This window comes from Pipra filicauda, unplaced genomic scaffold (genome assembly GCF_003945595.2).
Source record: "Pipra filicauda isolate LSUMZ 115617 unplaced genomic scaffold, ASM394559v2 scaffold5_size6683894_pilon, whole genome shotgun sequence".
NCBI lineage: Eukaryota > Metazoa > Chordata > Aves > Passeriformes > Pipridae > Pipra > Pipra filicauda.
In genome coordinates this window covers 2460964-2479242 of record NW_024104754.1, presented here as the reverse complement: position 1 = coordinate 2479242, position 18279 = coordinate 2460964, and the positions used below count along the sequence as shown (strand labels likewise).

The window sequence follows — 18279 nt, the reverse complement described above, 5'->3', positions numbered from 1 at the left end:
ATGTTTTTCTTAACAGTTTACTCTCAGCAGCTTCTGATTTAACCTTATGTGTTCTGAAGTTTGGGAAAATGCTAGAAAGAGAATTTTTAGATCGGTACCTAACATTTTCAAAGTAATAGCAGGCTCCTCACGCATGCATCTCATGTTCCACCCTTGGTAAATGTATTCTAACACTCTACTTACCTGCTTTAAAAGGACTGGCATGTTGAACCAGCTGGCCTTTTTCCACAGCTACAGCTTTTCATGTTATATTCTGCTCTTCCAATTTCTGTATTTTCCCTGGATTTTGCAAGACAAAATGCAGAAGTTTAAAGGCTCATAATGTTTATGTGACAAAATCTTACTGCTAAGTACAGTATTACTGGTGGATTAGTTTAATGCAATAGCATAATATAATTTAATTATAGTAATAGTGCACAGCAACCATCTTACTACTTATGTCAGATTGTGATATAGCCTCTCTTAAAAGCTTCATCATTATTATTTAGTTTTTAGTTTTAGTTTCACAGTATCCCCCCTCCACACAAGTAAATTAATGTCATAGGTGTAGAAGAAGAAACACTGGGTAAATTGCTCCCATTTTGCCACTGTAAGATTCCCTAAGAATTCGTGATACTAACTGAAACCCTCTTTTGCATCATGAGACAATAGTCAGACAGCCTGTGGTGAAAGCTTGTAGCCTTCCCAGACCTGAATTCTGCAATTAAAAAAAAAACCCAAAACAGGTCACCAAACAACCAAAGCGCAAAACCAAATAGGAGCATTTTATCACATCTACTTTTTGTATTTACCTGAGAGCTTTTAATGTAGATTGATCCAAAATTCTGTGCCAGCCACTAACAACTTCTACATTCATGTAAACTATTGTAGCTCAGGGCTTCAGTTTTTTCAGTTCACAGCTTCCACTGATTTCAGCTGTGGCTGACAGCAATTCTGAAAATCCAGCCCACAATAATTCCTATTTCTAAAGTGTTTTCTCTCTGAAGACCACAGAATTTTCTATCAGTGTTAATTTAGCCTCCAGAAAGACAGAAAAATGTATCTTCAGCCAGCACAGCTGTATGCAAAGTGAACATCTGTCCATTGCCAAATTCGGTTCAGCTAATAATAAAAAAACACACTTTATTTTCTTTTTCAGACAGGACCAGACTGCAAGGGAAAGCCTGGAGAGGATTTCCATGCTTTAAAAAGAGAAACAGGGGAAGACTGAATTTCCTGAGGTCACTGAGGAAACGCATGGCAGTGCTAGGAAAAGAAGCACTCGAGCAGCCGAGATACCATATTCACAGCCAAAACCAGATGGGTTTTCTCTGCAGTGTGACATAACAGCAAAGACAGAGCAGGTCTGTGGATTTTGTGGCAATGAAGTTAAATAAGGTTAATTTCTGGGTGGTTGAGAGATGTTTTTGTAATTGCATCACGGCAAAAGCTCTTCTTGCCTTATTTCAATAACAAGAAGCCAGATAACATGAATTAGCTAAACCACAGCAAACCACTGCTTTTTAAAGGGGGTAACAAAGAGGTAACCTTTTCTTGAAACTATGGTAACTGCAAAAAGAGTCCTGCTGTATGCTGACCTGTTGCTGATCATTGATGAGCTTGTCTGAGGCTTTGTATGTATTTTCAGTGTATACATTTATTTAGGTATGAAGCTAAAGCCATAAAGGCTTTCAGGCTCAGTACTGTAATGCTTGACTCTTAGGGGCACTTTCAGCTTCCCATAGCTCCACAAAAGCCAGCATCTCTGCACAGAAGCAGGTTGTGCGCAGGCGACCTGCATTTCTGCTTCTTTCAAGGGTTTTGGCAGATGACTCCAGGGTGAGTGGACACTCTTTTCTCCCCTTTGACTTCACAGTATGTATGAGTGTCTGGACGTATCCATTGCCCAGTGGTTCCTTTTAGTACAACATACCAGTATAAGGAGGAGATAAATCGTGCTAGATTTTCCCACTCTTTTTCAAGCCCCAAGAGTATATTTAAGAGTTCTGTGCTGTGAGAGATAAAAATTCACAGCCTTTTGATTTTGGGTGATGTTTGAACCCAGAATCAATCTTTTGCAGCAAATTCTTGCTAAAAGCTAGCCTATTCACTGTTTTGCAATACCAAAGGCCACCTGTCAAATCTATGGAACCTCTACAAGCTACAGATAGAAACATAACTGTGCCAATGCACTTTTGCATTAATTTTGGCATGCAGCAGAACCCCCTTCTCTAGCCAGCCTCTGCTACTGCAGCAACACCCTGTACTCAGCAGAAACCTGGACTTTGATAGAAGTGACACAATTTTTACACCTTTATGCCTTGCTGTTATTCATACTGTGTACCATTTGCTACCAAAAGTCTCTGCATTCCTTAAAGCTTTGTATCAGAAAAAAGAAATTCAGGTCAAACCCCCCTGCATCAAAGCAAGCTGGTGAGGGGTTTCAACCTTTGTCTTAGCTCTACATCTTAGGTGACTGTTCTGCAGATTTAAGGGCACTAAGAAAACACTGTCCTCTTTGCTGTGTTTTGCATGAAACTTTATTACAACAAGCAAGAAGCTGTTCCCAGCCTAAGATCTACTACAGTAAATTAGGTCACCTCAGCTGCTTTTGTAGCAAGATGATGTACAGAAGTCTCTTCCTCCCATTGATAACATTGTTCCCTTGCCTATAGGTGTTGGTTTGGAAACAAATCTAGAGTTACCCTCTATTTAAAGTGAAACTCCTGATTATGAGTCTCTCTGCTATTTTTTTTCCTCTCTTTTTTTAGTTTAACCATTCCGGTGCAGTGAACAACTTCCGCGCTGCTGTGAGCTTGACTCCTAGCCTCAAGATCTCACCCTCCCTAGTGTTGTCTGGATATCAATTTTTTTCAACCCCCAGTCCTTCCTCACAGGTAGGAAGCACATCACAACTCATTAGTAATTTACTGCTACAGTAATTTTTATAATTACTGCCAGGAGGCCTCATTAAATTTGATCTAATGAATAAATATTGTATTTTTCAACGTGATTACCAGAACAGCTTAAGCTGTGTGCCATAAACAATTATTTTCTTCAATATGCAGTATGTCAGTAAGTATTGATTTTTATTTTGTAAAGAATTTACTGCATTTTTATCCATGGCTATTAAGCAATAAATAGCCAACCCTCTGAAGCCTCAATTGCCACAGAGTAGATGGCAAAACAGAATTTGGGATATCTGCTGCAGAAGGTAAAATAATGCACATTAATAAAGATAAAGGGTTTGTCTGGAGGTTAAGAAGGAGTGCTCTAATATGAATGTCTCTCCTAGCCCTCAAGAAAGCAGCCTGCTTTAGCCTGGAGTCTCTGACTTGCAAAGCAGTGATACCAAAAAATTTTAGATGTATTACCAGGATACAACAAAGCATTTTATCTCAGAGAACTACCACATGAACAAACAATCATGCCTTATGTTTCGTTTGCTTTTAGAGCAATTGATCAGATTAAATATTTTTCTTACAGGTTTAAGAAAAATAAAGAAATATGCAATATGCTGAACATGAACCTATAGTTCAAATCAAGGCTGCAAATAATATTTACTTTCCAGCATAATTTACACCTTTTTCAGCAATTACAGACTTTAGCATACAAACCTCTTTGAACTGCAACAAAAGACATACATTGGCAATGTCTTAGGAAATTCATCAGAGGAGCTCAGCACCAAGAGAAAACCCTTTACATTTCTGTCATCTAAGAATGTTTTCTGCACCTCTGGTTACATGGTACTACATTAAATAAATCCAATTCCCTAGCTCAAGCTACTTAAATAATTTTAAAGTAAATTTATCTACATCAATGAATATCACTGCTGGCCTGTGACATCAGCTTTTTTGTTTAAGCAAGATTTTTGTTTAAGGCAAAAGAAAAAGGGGTGTTAGTAAACCTAGGGTCACTAGGGGCAATTCATATACCTGAAAGGATTTTTTCTTATTTAATGGACATTTTTGAATGATCTGCATTTTTCCCCTTGATTGTTTAGTTTAAGAAAACCTGAGGAGTCTTGAAATTGTTAGCTCAATCTCCCACTCCATGTCCTTGCTGTGACCAAACTGGGATCTGGCCTTCACCAGATTTCACTGGAACAAGAACAGTGCAGTTACCAACCTGTAACTGTCATCAGAACAGCACCTTTGGCTCTCACCAACGTGCAACGATTCCCCTTATACCTTATCCCCAAGTAAACTGCAGGCAATTAACTCTACATAGGACCTCAAGACTTAGATCCACCTTAGTTTTTGCTTCACTTAATAACTTCTCTGTTTCACAACACTTAACATCTGCTCTCATAAGGTCTCTTTATACCCACCTTTCTGTTGTGACAGATGTGGAAGAACCTCAATCTCACCAACACTGGATGAAAAATACCCGTGTTTCCAGATAGGCTGTCAAACAAAGCATAACCTCCCTCATCTCACTAGTGGTGGGATTTGGTGGCACTTGCTGAATGATCTTCACACAAAGAGCAACTACAAGACAGCTTCTCTCCCCTGTTTGTATTTTCCCAGAAACACACTAACCACAGCACTGCAGAGCTCAGTACAACTACAGGTAAAAGTAGTAGCAACCGTGCCCTGGTCTGCCACTTCTAGTACCTCTCTTCTCTCCAATGACTTTTCTGAGGGATAAAGTCCACATGGTTAAGGTGCCATGCAAACACCAAGAAATCATTGCTCAGAAATTGAGGCAGAAAAAGGTTGAGGTGTTTTTAACTGTGGAGAAGACTTGAGTGTTTTGTACAAACTAACCCATTTATCATAGGGACTTCTGAGAATCCCTTTTACAAAATCCACGTTGTCTTGCATATTGTACAGCAAGCTCTGGCATACGGGGAGGTGCAAAGGAACCCAGCAAAGGTTCTCTTACAGGAATCACGTTTCCCCATGGATTCCAATATGCTAAAAGTATAATGTGACATCTGTACAGGGGAAAACAGAAGCTAGATTTCAGCAGTCAGGCTTAATTAGCGACTTAGTTAAGCCTGATAACAGCCAAAAATGTTCATCTCATCCATAACTTTTCTTCAGAACTGGAAAAAAAAATCAGATGCTAGACATGAGATTTTGGAAACTGGAAAACCAAGTCAGAATTAAAAAAAAGTAACTAACAGACTGCAATACTCTCAACTCCCTTGCATCAGCTATAGTGCATAATATACTTAATAGCGAGCCTAAAAAATAAACTAATTCTGCTTGCAAGGAGAACGAATGTGTATCTCCAGTCTGTGCCTAGTAGCTACCCAGAAGAAAAAAAAAAGCATTATTCCTTGCTATGGGTAAGTCTGCATGTCATGATGAAAATTAATTGTAATTATGTTAAGAACATTCAAGCGTTAATTTTTTTCTAAAGCCAAATTTAGCTATGTGAGCAAATGTGGTTTTGGTCTTGCAGCTACAGGAAAAGTGACTTGTTTAAGATCATACCAGCAAGCAGGCTTTGATAGAACACTCTGTATTCTGTAACAGGCACATAGATATCATGTATACTGTATATTTTTATTTGCTGGAGGTGCTCTTCAGAGCTTTGTAGTACAGATGCTGTTTTCTAGCCACACCAGCCATTTAAAAACTAGAAGTTACTTCACCCAGAAAAAAACTAGGATTATATCAAAGCATTTCAGTTCCTCACAACAAAACTCTGTGCTTGGTTTCCAATACTAAAATTGTAACATCACAACTTTTTCATAAGAATTAAATGGAAAGAGAAATAAAGGGGGAAGAAAAAGCTTTTAGAGTGTTAACTCTCCGCGGCAGGAGGAAGCCAGCATGGGCATTGAGCTCGGCACACTCATTCCCTTCTCCCTGCTGAAAGGGACACAAAAAGAACTCTGGCTAAGCATTTATTTTTCTGCTAATGTGAAAGTTTTCTTTTAAAGAGGAAGCAGATTGAACAGAGCACGAGAAAAGAATTTGACTCTGGCTTATTTCCAAAGGTTTTTTTTTTCCTGATGATTCACTGTTATCACTTGTATTCACATTACAACCAGCCTCAAAAAGAAATACCCAAAACCAAAACCAACCCCCCCAACAACAAAAAAAAACCCCATAGCACAAAAGCACTAAGAAATAGGATCTCTCCTACTGCTAAATTCTGCTAATAAGCTATATAAGAAGAGAATCATGTAAGATAAGAGTGCCTATGTTCATTCACATTTGAGTAGGAACATTGCTAAGCCTCTAGACCTGGAACTTTAGAGCGTATCTAAAGATGGTGAATCTCCAAGGCATTAAACAAAATGGTTGGCACCGATTGAACTTGTTTTACTTCAGCTATATAATAAAGTACAAAACATCTAAATATCTCTGAAGTCTAAAATGTTTAAATTTTCAGTATAGTCTTTCCAGTAGTTTTATTTTCAAACAGGAGTTTGTTTGGATATCCAGGGAGGAGACATAACTGCTAATTCTCTGAAAACATGAATAACAATTTTTATTTGTGGGAGACCTCTCACCCTCAGCCCTAGTGTCACTCAATTGTGAAGTTTATGTAGCAATTCACAAACCACTTTTGCATGGGCATTCAAGCTAAAAGGCCAAAAGGAGTGCTGGTAGTTGCTTTGTTACTGTATATGTGACTAAAAGAAAATGGCAATGCTTGCCACAGGCTTCTCTTACTTAAACCTCTTGACACAACCAAGCACATAATTTCATTCTCCCTCCCTGCAAGGATATTGGCGGTACAGGATGTAAAACTGACTGGACCCCAAACACAAATCTCTAATTTTGTATCTGCTTTCAGGAGTAGATACAAGTTTTACCTTTAGACGTACTCCAATGGAAAGACTGTATCAGGAGGTCTCAACACAGCTGGATCTACTGTTCAGCTTTTTTTTTCTAATTCAAGTGATTAGTACAAACACCATTAAAGTACTACTATTAGACAGATGGATACAATGCTTTCTTACCCCATCCTGATCATACCATGACTTCTGGTTTATTTTTTTCATGTAACAGAACTGTCTGCCATCCTTGCGATCAGAGCTCAATCAATTCTACCTGGAAGAAAGCCTGTACCAAACAGCAAAAGTAGATCTGATTTAATATGACTGTAGCTCTATGCTCTAGACACATTTTCATACAAATTCAATATCCACAACTTCTTATAAGTATCAGTCACAATAGGATTCCTACTTCCCCTCTCACCTCCCATTTTCAGGACTACTACCGCTAGTACCCATCATTACATTTTTGAGTTCAAACATACAATTCCCCTACTGTTTGCCACTCCTAAAGCGTTTGTGGGGTTAGGAGCCCCAGGATTATCACTTAGAAGAGGAGTGACCCAAGCATAAAAGGGTGGTGCTGTCCTCTCTTCAGTGTTTGGAGCCCATACATTCATATACATCTATGACAAAGCCCAGCATTAACTGGGTGCCGGTGTTTAGCACCCGTAGACTGGCCAGCCTATACTTGACAGAGAAAATTGTATCTTTTTACTCACTGTAAGTTGCTTTAGAGGCCAAGAACATGAAAGAACAGCAGGCAGTGTTTCCAAAATCTCCACATTTGCTCATGCCATTAGCCATGCAAGAGCTGCACTCACAAAAAGGCATAAGAGAACAAACTGGATTATGCCAGCAGAGGTCAGTGGGTGACTCTCTTGCTGAATGTTTCAGATGCATAGTGTAGTACAGATGGTTTCAAAGTCAGCTGTGCTCCCTCACCCTGGAACACAGGAGGCCATTCTTTAACTGGATACCATTCTTTAACTAGATGCCACCATTTTGCCCTTTTTCGTTCCATTAGCCTACCCAAGCAAATGATGATGCTTTGGTACATTACCATCTCTGTGCTTTTCTCTTCAAAATACGTTTTTAGGTTGCTGGCAGACAAAATAAAGGTCTATCAGCACATGAGGCTAGGAAGGAAGAGGGATAGTTTCCAAAGCTAATGGCTGTTGTTTTTTAGATTTCCATTGCAGTTCCCTACACTAATAGCTGGTTAAGCAGCTGAGTGTGTTACTCTGGAATGTTTAGTGCATGCTATTTCAGCCTGTGAAGTAACACTGCCATGCTGTTTTTGTAACTTACATATAATGAAAAAAGTTTGCTTAACTGGCAAGGAAGACAAAAATCCTTTTCTCGGCATTTGAAGAGACCTAATGCTTCAACATTTGGCTTAATTAAAAAGCAAGTGAAACAGGGAAGAAGCAAATTACACATATTAATATTTATAATTCTAAGAAAATCTTCTGATAATAAGGAGGTTATGGCCAATTTAATCAGTATATACTATATACTCATTTATTATACCAGTTTAAAAAAAAAAAAAGTGGTTTCATCAGACCTAGGCACAAGATCACCTGGCTCTAAAGCTGACAGTAGTAAAGGAACATCAGGTCATGCAGCCTTTTTCAGTAATAAATTAGCAGTCACTGTACCTCACACGTGAGCTTCATTTATTTCCATGTATCTTTGGTTTTTAACGCTGACAGAGTTCGGATCTTTTCCTCACGAAGTTTCTTAAATTGCTGCCCATTCACTGCAGTTATCAACCATGAGCTCTTCAACTATTTTTCAACTTAATATCAACAGTACTTAAGTAGCTGTGGTAGAGGGACTTTGGGAAAGAGGTGTATTGAGACACCCAAAAATCATCACATAAAACATAAACTAATGTCCTACACAATTATATATGGATTTATTCTCAAATCCCCAGCAGTGTGATGAAAGGCATCTAAACACATCTTTTAGGTGAGTAACATGAGGATTTCAGCAGCAGAGTATCTGAGACAGATCAGTCAGTCTGCTTGATCACTTCTTTCCCGTTTCCCCTCACTACAGGCCAGCTTTGTGTAATCTTCTGCCTCAGTCTCATATAACTCCTGTCTTTAGACCCAGCTATGCCAACACAAAAGCAGCACAAGTATCAAAACCAGTCTTCACTATCAACCTGCAATCAAGGCACCTCAGGTTATTCTCTGCTCCAGAAAAGAGCTCCTGAGGGAACTTTAGAGATTGTTTAGGAAAAAAAAAAATAAAAATTAAACAGCAGGCATCTCACTTCAACTTGTGTCCAAATTTTAATTCTCATCTTTGTCATCTCAGGATATAGGCACTAGTTTAAAAGAAGTTGAAAAAACCCAGGAGAATAAGCACATAGCTCACCTGCTTAAAGTCTGTATCTGGCCTGAACTAAGCACTCTGTATATCAACTACCACAAGTTAGTCCCCAGGTACCACACAATTCAATCCAAGCAGCATAAATATAAGAGCAAGCCTGGCTCAGGGACACAGGTCTGGGGAGAATAAGATGTCTAAGTCCCACTGCTCCCCCAGGTACGATGGAAGCAACCAACTCCTTTATTTCCCAAAATAATTTTACCTGAAAGATAGTGCAGCTCTAACAGGCTTTTTAAAAACAGTTCAGAGGCAAAAAAATCTAAATCTGAAAATTTTTATTTTCAAAATAAAAAATGTTGTACAGAACATTGAAGATCTGAGTAAATCTAAATACAGCAGTCTCCATAATATGACACAAGGGTTTGCTTTTAGCACAGTACTTTCACACTCTAGCAATCAGAAGGAAAGCCAAGCAATTAGGAGGAAACAAAAAAAAACCAAAAAAAACACCACTTTTATCTGTCGGAACATGTATTTCTAAAATGAGCTCCTTCTTCACAAAATGTACCTAGACGGAAGAGCACTCTCCACCTCAGATTGCAGAGCTATTCACACTATAAAAACACATCAAGAGAGGACAGGAGATTTTCAGTAGGAGAAATGATTTATGAAACATAACTGCAAGACTGAGACATAAATATCTTTTGTTTCTAAATTCCTCTCTCTTCCCCTCCCACACACACTTATGCAATCCCCAGAAAGGAATAAACTGTGGATCATTATGAATACACACAGAGCAAGTACTATGCAAGCAGAGAAGTCTAAACCCATGTTGATTCTTCTACTATTGAACTGTACATTATTTGTAACATTGCATTCTAAACCTTACATAAAGATTACACAGTAGTTTCCATAACCAAACTAAGCACATTTACACTTCGTGGTTCTCTGGATGCAATTTCCGTGGCACCTTCTTTTCTACAGCAGTGTCCAGGAGACACCATGCACACAGCATATTGGAATTCTTCGGCTCCGTTTCTGCTGTACTTGTTTCATACCATGGCTGGGCTTCACGAACAAAGATTTGGGAGTTGTTTCATAAACATCATGTGAAACAGCCTTCCACAATCACATGGAGCCAGAAGCAGAAACATGCATTGCCACTTTTCCTGACAAATTAAACAAGTTACCACCTTTCATCCACTTGCAGCTGGCCAATAGCCACATGAACCACTACCCCCCTACTTCGCCAAGCCCTCATCTGGAGGCATCCCTCTTTCCCAGGACCGTTGCTGATTCTGCAAAGCAGTTCTGCAGTTGCAGCAAGAGCAGGGAGGAGAGTCCACCAAAACAGTGATTTAACAAAGGGTACATTCCATTTCAGACAGTGGTCACTCCATAATGTGTACCAGTACGTTCACATTGTTGTCACCAACAGGCAGCACTAGTGCTGTAGAAACTTTCAGCAGTGGCCTTCTCTCATCTAAACAAAAATACAAAGTGCCACCTCAAACTGCTTCTGCTGCATTTTTAAGTCACTCAGAGAACCTCCTTTGAAATGGCCAATGTGTACTTTTAGTACTCTGTAAAACCAAAAAATTAGTGCTTGGAGACTGCTTGGCTGCAACTTTTAAAACTTTGTTTTTGAACTTAAGAACATGCTGCTGTTTTAGAGATTCTAAATTGATTAATCGATCATTAATGTTTAGTAAGTGTCTGTATTGCAGAAGTTGGTTGTTTAGTTCTGTGGAGAAAAGTGCCCTGAGTTTTCAGAATATCTCTATCTTTTTGTGACCAATTTCAAAGCATAAGTAAGCCTGCAGCACAGACTGCTGCATGAGTGAAACTAATGGCTTAAAGCCCCATCTCCTTTCAGGAAAAAAAAAAAAAAAGAAGTTACCAGCATGAAAGCGAGGACTGATATTTATACTACCTCTTTTGCAAAGCTGTTTAAAGAGAAAACAATGGCCTGTGGGCGAAGACCTTCGTTAAACAGTTTTCTCAAGTATGATTTATACTGAAATAAATGAAAGTTCTTTATCCTTTTTTACCCAAAAGGGGAGGGAAGGAAGGCACTTTGTAATCTCATTTGATTAAACAATTCACTGTAGGCAATAATATGACACTGGTGAGAGAGTATGAAATTTAAAGGCAGTCACAGCTTCAGTCTTCCATTCCAAGTTCTTGTTTCAGACTGAAAGACAAGTAGAAACATGAGTTAGCTTGTAGCAAAACACTGAAAACTGTTTAGTTCAATTAGTGGAAGCCCTGACAGTAAACATATTGAAGTTGAGAGCCAAAAGACAGAGTGGATATACCACTCGTTTTCAGTAAGAACCAGTGTATCAGAAAAATCACATGTCAAAATCTTAGATTCTGAAGGCAACAGACCGATCTTGAGATTTACCTGATGAACTAGGATGTGGACAGCTCTATTCTCCCACTTTTGTGATGCTTATCCCACTTAAAGCAACCATGTCACTGACACAATGGTATCCTTACCTTTTTAAGTAGGCATGGACGTTGTCAAAGCCATGGTACTTGGCCAGATAGACCAGGACACCTGTTGCACATTGGCCATCTCTTTGTCTGCAGAAGCTACAGTTGCAGATTCCACGACATGGTGGGCACCTCCATGTCTAGACAAAAGACAGAGAAGCCTTTTTAAGTGAACTGCAATGTCAGATATCATTCACATCCGGAACTAAGAAGAGTGCCCTTCTCCACACTGAGTTCTGCAGTAAACATCAGCACTGCAAAAGTTGTCTAAACCAGTGCAAGAGTACAAATTCTTCAGTCTGTAGGGGATTAAACTCTCCTTTGCCTGCCTTGCACAACCACAGGAAGCGTTCCGCTCTGTTTAACTCCTACACCACAGCCCATAAGAGCACCACTTTGTACACAACACAGAACCTTTCCATAGGGCATTAAGCACTAACGCAAGGCAAAAGCGAACGCTATTTTGATGCTCAAACACAAGAATATGTTGGTCACTGCTCTGCTCTCATACTTTACTCCTGCCAAATAAAGCCACAGAAGTAGTAAATACAGCAAGTTCTACACAACACAAAGTTCTGCGACTCAAGTTGAATCAAGCTAGGCCTGCATTATGTACTACAGCACTGTAAGCAGTTCTCCTATTAAAACTCTTACTATGAGTAACCAATACACCTGGCTGCTCAAGTTAAACACAACAAAGCCAACAGTCAGAACTGTCTTACTGGATCCAGCAGGGCTGTTCTGACACTCTCTCCATATCTGTTGCGGAGGCAGGGCCCACAGAACTGGCCCCGTACTCCCACGCAGTCAGGGTTACGGCAGTTTGTCTTGGTGTCAATGGTTTTTTGGCGACACTGATGACAGGTGGATCCCTAGAACCGAGGAAAAAGAAGCAAGACATTAAAGATGGCATTTTAGTTAGGGACATAAAGCATTTAACAAAATCTCTTTGGCAGCTAGCAGTGCTTATCCAACAACAGAAAGCACCTTGCAAGTTTGAAACAAGATGTTTTAACACAACATCTTCAGTGTCGGTTTATCACTTTCCCTGGCTGGTATCACTTAGGTGATAGAGTTCAGAGTGAAAAGCTGATAGATTCCAGAGTGAAAGCAAGCTAATTGGCTTGGTAAAAGCCATTCTACAAATTCAGGTAAAAATAAGAAAGGACACTTTAAGATCTTTCTCCCAAAAATCACATCCTTCCTCTCAGTGAGAGGGAGCCTGCTCTATTTGATGCTAAAACACAAGCCAGGAATAACAAGAAAATGGCTTCACAAAGTACACATTTCACAAAGCTGGAATATACTTACCATGGCCCTGTTATATACTTTTTCTCTTGCAGATCCACAAATATTATCGAGCTCTTCCTCTGTTATGTCCTCAACTGGGCGCACAACGTGTGGAAAAGCCATGGCACCACGGTGACCCCTCCTGGGAGATTGGGCTTCATGCTGATTAGCAAAGACACAATACTTTTAGTACTAGTTTCAGTAAAAACTCTACAAAGGCGAGGATTTTCACAGCAATGCCAAAGCCGTAAACACCCATCATTTTAAACAAGATATAACAGAAGTCTGCACAGACATATGATATGAATGCAGCTTCAGCACGTTCACTGATCACCTTAAAGGTGCAGAGATGCTACTGATCTTGTGTAATTCCTGCTAGAGTGCAAGAGGAAGTGATTTTTCAAGGATAAGGGAGGGAAAATGGAGAACACATACAATATGTTATTTTTTGTACTTCTTCCAAGGCCATGGCATACTGATAAACCTCATCAACTCTGTAGGAATTGCTATTGTCTGGAAGGAATAAAAAACCACCTTCACAACCCACAACATGAGAATTAGACCCTCATCATACCTCCAGGTATTCATCAGACACCTTTCTTCTTCTCACTAAGATGTACTGGTCATCTTCTTCCTCTTCTGGTAAAACAGTAGGAGGACCTTCGATCAAGGACCTGGACCTTGTGTGAGGCCGAGAACTTCGGTCTGGGTTCCTCCTCAAAGCACATCTGGGCGATGAACGCCTTGGAAGTCGCTTTGGTCCCTGGTAAAGTTTAAAAGCCCCTAATGAAACAGGCAAAAACCCAGACAGCTCCAGTCCCTGCTGAATTCCTCCCCAAAAGATGCCTTTCTTCTGTCTTTCCCAAAGACATGTCTATCCCTGTCCCAATCAGAAAACACAAGGTAAAAACATCCTAGGCAAATTATCTCAGGCTTTCTGCTAATCACAGAGAAACAGTCAAAAGCAAGTTTGTGTCTATGCAGGTATAAGATACAGTAATTCCCCCATGTAGCAGCAGAACCCATCTATGAGAAGTTACGATTTTTAGTGTTGTTTTAAACTTCACCCACCTTACAAATAAACCAGCAGTAAAATTCATCACACCGCTGATTCACAACCCAACCTTCTTTAAGGTTAGTCTAAATGCCAGGTGTTTTTCAAGGCTCCAAACTCACAGAATATTCAGGCCTGAGCTTTAAAGTCTGAGCTGTCCCCCTTATCTCCAGCCTTTGTATAAATACATATTTACGGAGCACCTTGTTAAGTTTTATTGGCCTGTGGAGACACTTAACCCTTATGAATTAATCTGTTCTGCTTTATACGGTGACAAATCAAAAGAATATTACAGAATGAAGATACCTGTTTTAGGAAGCAGTGAAATTCTGACTGGACTCTGATCTGCAGAGTTTATTAAGCTTTTTAATTGACAGTCAGAATTTGACTCTTGGAAACCTGAAGACAAATACAGTAAGTTTATACTCACATGACTGACAGCTGGCAATGACTTTCTCCCACCAAAGATACCAGAAACATTTTGCAACTCAGCCATTAGTTTTGCAAGCTAACGAGAGAAAGAAAAATGAAGCAGAGCCTTAAAAGGGTGTTTATTTTCTATTACAGACCATTAGGGCAATTGGCTAGAAGTACAATTAATTATAGGAAATGCAGTCATTTTTCTACTCTTTACTTTTATGTCTTATTTATGTTCTAGTGACTGCAAATAATTTGGAAATGCTCAAAGTTACTATGTTAGGCTTGCGGTCTATGCATTTTCACATGCCAGTGGATATAAAGTATCAGAAGTATATATCAGGAATGCAAATTCCTTGTAATGCACTCACATAAATTCCCATTACAGTTCATTTAACCAAAGAGGTCCCCCCAGAGTTAAGAGGGAGAGGCGAAGAAGGGAGAGTCCCATTGAATACTTGCCATTGCTTTGTTTTCCTTTATGTTTAAAGCTCTTTTTTCTAAAAACATGGCACCCTTGTCTTCAGTGTCAGAGTCTGAATCTGAAGCAGGCATTGGTGTTTCAGGAAGAGGTTCTATCTCACCCTTCCTCCTCTCTGATCTTCGAGGTGGAAACCTTATGGCTACTTTTAGAGGAACAGAGCATTTCCGCCCTCTCTGAGCTACCTCACTTTCTGCACTTGTATCATTCTCCTCTGAATCCGATTCCAGTTTCTGTTAACAAAAGAGAAGGGAAGCATTTAAGTCCAAGGGAGTTACTCTGCAATCAAATACAGTGAACAGTATTTTGTTTGTGGCTGGTAAAAGAGGCTATTTGGCTGAAATTTAGACATCCAGTCGTAGTGCTATAGTGTATTTAGGAGGGGGGGCAAGAGAAGAGGGGAGCACGGGGATGAAAACCCCTCAGGGAGAGCCACATGGTACTACTGCAACACATCCAAAAAGGGACTGTAGTTTCAGTGCAGCAGACTTAGCTGTTACTGGCAGGTCTAATAGCAAAGATAGTTTGTGTGGTGTGAGAAAGAGAACTGCCTTTAAAGGCAGACATTCTTATTTTCTAGTCATTCCTCAGCATGTTCTGAAGTTATGACAAACCTGGTTTTCGCCAAACATGGTACTACTACTGTTTTCTCTTCTAAACACCAACTGTTGGTCATTTTAAGCAACAAAACCGATCTTGTACTGATGTTAAGGAAAAGCAGGAAGGCAGATTTCACCACCTTTCACTATTTCTCTACTGTTAAAGGCACACAGCATTTCATGTTATGCTGCCAGAGTGCAGGTCTGACTGCATGTCAAAATACATAGAGATTTTTCTCAGGTTTGCTGGAGTCCATGGGCTAGCTTAATATTTCATATTGAGGAAACCAGTAATGTTAGGGTCCAACAGAGGAACATCCAGCAAGGACAGTTTTAAGAGGTATATTTCAAAATGCATATGGCATATTTTATTCTGAACTTGTAAAGCTCAGAATCTTGAGTGGTTTTTATGGAGACAAAAAGAAAATTAAACTTTGGCTACTTAGACTGTATATAAAATGCCATAATGCTTCTTTTCCTAAACATTTGAGTCAAGCTGAAGCTGGCATTATTTTTCAATTAAGAATTTGTAAGAGTGTAAATAGAAAAATGCAAACTAAAATCAGCTGTCTTACCAACGCATCTTGAACCTCATTTTCTGAAAAGCCACAGAAAGATTCATCATCAGAGGCTTCATGAAAAATTTTTGCCAGTTCTTCTCCAATATCTGACCTAAATTTGCATTTCTAGGAAGAATAAAATATCCTTTAACTGAAGTTGTACAGAAAATTATTCACATTTACAAGTGCAGTATAAGCAAATAGCTTTTTTTAATAAGGAAAAAAATAGTTAAGGCATTTAACAAGGGGTTTCAGAATCAAAGTTGCAAATTACCAGGCAGGTTAGGTGACATTTCAAAGGCTAGAAATAATAGCTAATCTGTTTCCAAAAATTACCACCTAGAAGCACAAGTGAAGAGTGAAATGAAATTACAGCATATAGCATGGATTTATAACTACTATACAAAAACATAAGCAGAGCAAGTAGTTTTAATTGTTCACCAAACATTTATTAGTTTTACCAGATTTACATTTTTGCAAGCTTTACTAGTACTGCACATACAGTTTTATTTGTTCTTGTTTTGTACTTACTGTGTTTGCAAAATTATCAGAACCAAAACTGTCACAACTGTCATCAGAGGATGAGGATGTTTCCATGGGAATCAGTTTTGTATTTCGGAAGGCTGTGAAGTTTTTCTTTCCCGAACAACCTCGGCGCTGCAAAATGACAACGGTAACACCGTTAAGAAGAGACCTACTGTAGCATACTAGCTTTTAAGAATATCCTTCTATTGAAGTTTAGATGGTTTGAACATTTTAGGATGTTTAACAATCTTGAATGCAAGTCAGCATAACTAACATCAGCTTTGAAATAAATCCCAAAGTTAGAAAAGGGAATGGGTTTTTACTCTGATACAGTTCTGATCACTGTTACAGATGAGTTTTGTTCAGTATTTAAGAACACTTCTTTTGTGCAAACAGACAAGTGGAAATATACACACAAATCATGTCTTCATAGACAGTGACAGAAAAAAGTGCAAGCACATGAACAGTGCCTAGAGATCTGCTTTGATTTATTGCTTTCAGTTTGAGACAAACGCTAAATACACTGCAGCTGTTCAGGAAGGGCCAACGGATCATACCCACAAGTGATCTGAAACAACTATTCTAGACACAGCAGCTTGCTGTTTTGGTCGTTTTGCCACCGCTTGAAAGATCCTTTTTGATAGGCTTCAGTTTTTCCTTTCCCAGGGAATATTTCTCCTGGCAATGACCCATTTTATCTCCCGAGATTATCATGGACCCAAAGGCCAAGGCGGCAGCACCCACAAGCGCTACTGCTCCACGGGCCCACCGAAAGGGCCAAACTCTGTATAAAGAGGGCTTAAACAGTAACCACCCAGGGGAACTCCGAGCTCTCCGTCCTCTCCCAGCACCGCTCTGCTCGCGGATTTTCGGCTGTTTCGCCGGCGCTGCCGAGGCACAGCACGGCGGCCGGGCCTGGCCCCACACACAAAAGAGGCGGCTCCTGGCGTCTCCCGCCGCGGCTTCGGGAGTGCCCACCCGGGGAGACCCCCGGCGGCGGGCCGGCCGGCACCTGACGGCCTCGGGCACGGTGTAGCCCAGACCAGACACCGGTGTACGGCCACTAGATAGACACGCCCGTCCCCTTAGGGCGCGGCCCCTCACGCCCGCCAGGGCAGCGGGCGGCTTTTCCCGCCTCCCGCTAAGATGGTGCCGCCCCGCACACACGCGGCCGGGCCGCCCGCCCGCCCGCCTCTGCACCGCCCCCTCCGCCCGCCGTCTCTGCCGCGTTCCTGCCCTAAGGCCGCACCGCCGTCCTACGGCCGCCCCCGCGCCCTCGGCCCTGGGGAGGCGGGTAGGTGCGGGGGCACTGGCCGCATGGCGCCGGGCCGCCAGCCCGACTCCGAGCGCAGCTCCTACGGCGCGTCCTCTACCCCCAGTCAGGCGCGCAAGGGCACCGCCATGCGCGGGGTAAGGGGAGCTCCAGCACCGCGACGGGGCAGGGCGCCCGAGGCTTCCGGCCCGCGTGGAGGGGCTGCCCACACGCCGCTCTCCCCGGGATGCCCAGCCCAAAGAGCCTCCCAGCCCAAAGAGCCTCCCCGCCGATCCCGCCAGCCTCCCGCAGCGCAGCTTAGCCTGGCTTGCCCCGGTTCGCAACACCCCGCAGGGTCCCGGGAGAGCGCGGCTACAAGCGCCACAGCCTTCCCTCTTCCTGCAGCAGCAGCAGCAGCGACCCGCAGCCGTGCGGCGGTGCGGGCGGGCAGCCTCACCTGCGGGCGCGGCGGAGCCATGCTGGTGGCGGCGGGGCGAGCTCGGGGAACTGAAGGTTCGCGCCAAAGCGGCCAGGACCGCGG

General features: G+C 41.3%; 1 protein-coding gene and 2 long non-coding RNA genes across 7 annotated transcripts in view; 1 reads left to right on the top strand and 2 right to left on the bottom strand.

Annotated features, from left to right (window-relative positions):
- LOC113994497 overlaps window positions 1-270 on the bottom strand; it is a 24521-nt gene extending 24251 nt beyond the window's left edge. For both annotated transcript variants that reach the window (XR_005566015.1, XR_005566016.1), the window contains exon 1: window positions 184-270. This is a non-coding gene — a long non-coding RNA (uncharacterized LOC113994497). The remainder of the gene's footprint in view (window positions 1-183) is intronic.
- Window positions 1-13399, top strand: part of LOC113994498 — a 14086-nt gene extending 687 nt beyond the window's left edge. Inside the window, exons 2-4 of one of the 2 annotated variants that reach the window (XR_005566020.1) lie at window positions 1139-1343; window positions 2751-2876; window positions 12904-13399. This is a non-coding gene — a long non-coding RNA (uncharacterized LOC113994498). Of the gene's footprint in view, window positions 1-1138; window positions 1344-2750; window positions 2877-4325; window positions 4604-12903 lie in introns of those variants that run through there. The other variant, XR_003543105.2, reaches the window with a different exon arrangement.
- Window positions 9382-18279, bottom strand: CDCA7 (cell division cycle associated 7). Of its 3 annotated transcripts, none has more exons than XM_027733604.2 (10): window positions 18196-18279; window positions 16493-16618; window positions 15977-16087; window positions 14784-15035; window positions 14335-14412; window positions 13425-13613; window positions 12872-13012; window positions 12283-12432; window positions 11564-11700; window positions 9382-11255 (listed from the first exon to the last, which is right to left on the bottom strand). In XM_027733604.2, the coding sequence occupies exons 1-10, from the start codon at window positions 18214-18216 to the stop codon at window positions 11225-11227; spliced, it is 1236 nt and encodes a 411-aa protein (XP_027589405.1). In that variant the 5' UTR covers window positions 18217-18279; the 3' UTR covers window positions 9382-11224. The 3 variants fall into 3 exon arrangements, with proteins under 3 accessions (XP_027589405.1, XP_039243896.1, XP_027589406.1); XM_039387962.1 differs by lacking the exon at window positions 18196-18279 and adding an exon at window positions 17736-17797; XM_027733605.2 differs by lacking the exon at window positions 18196-18279 and adding an exon at window positions 17301-17541.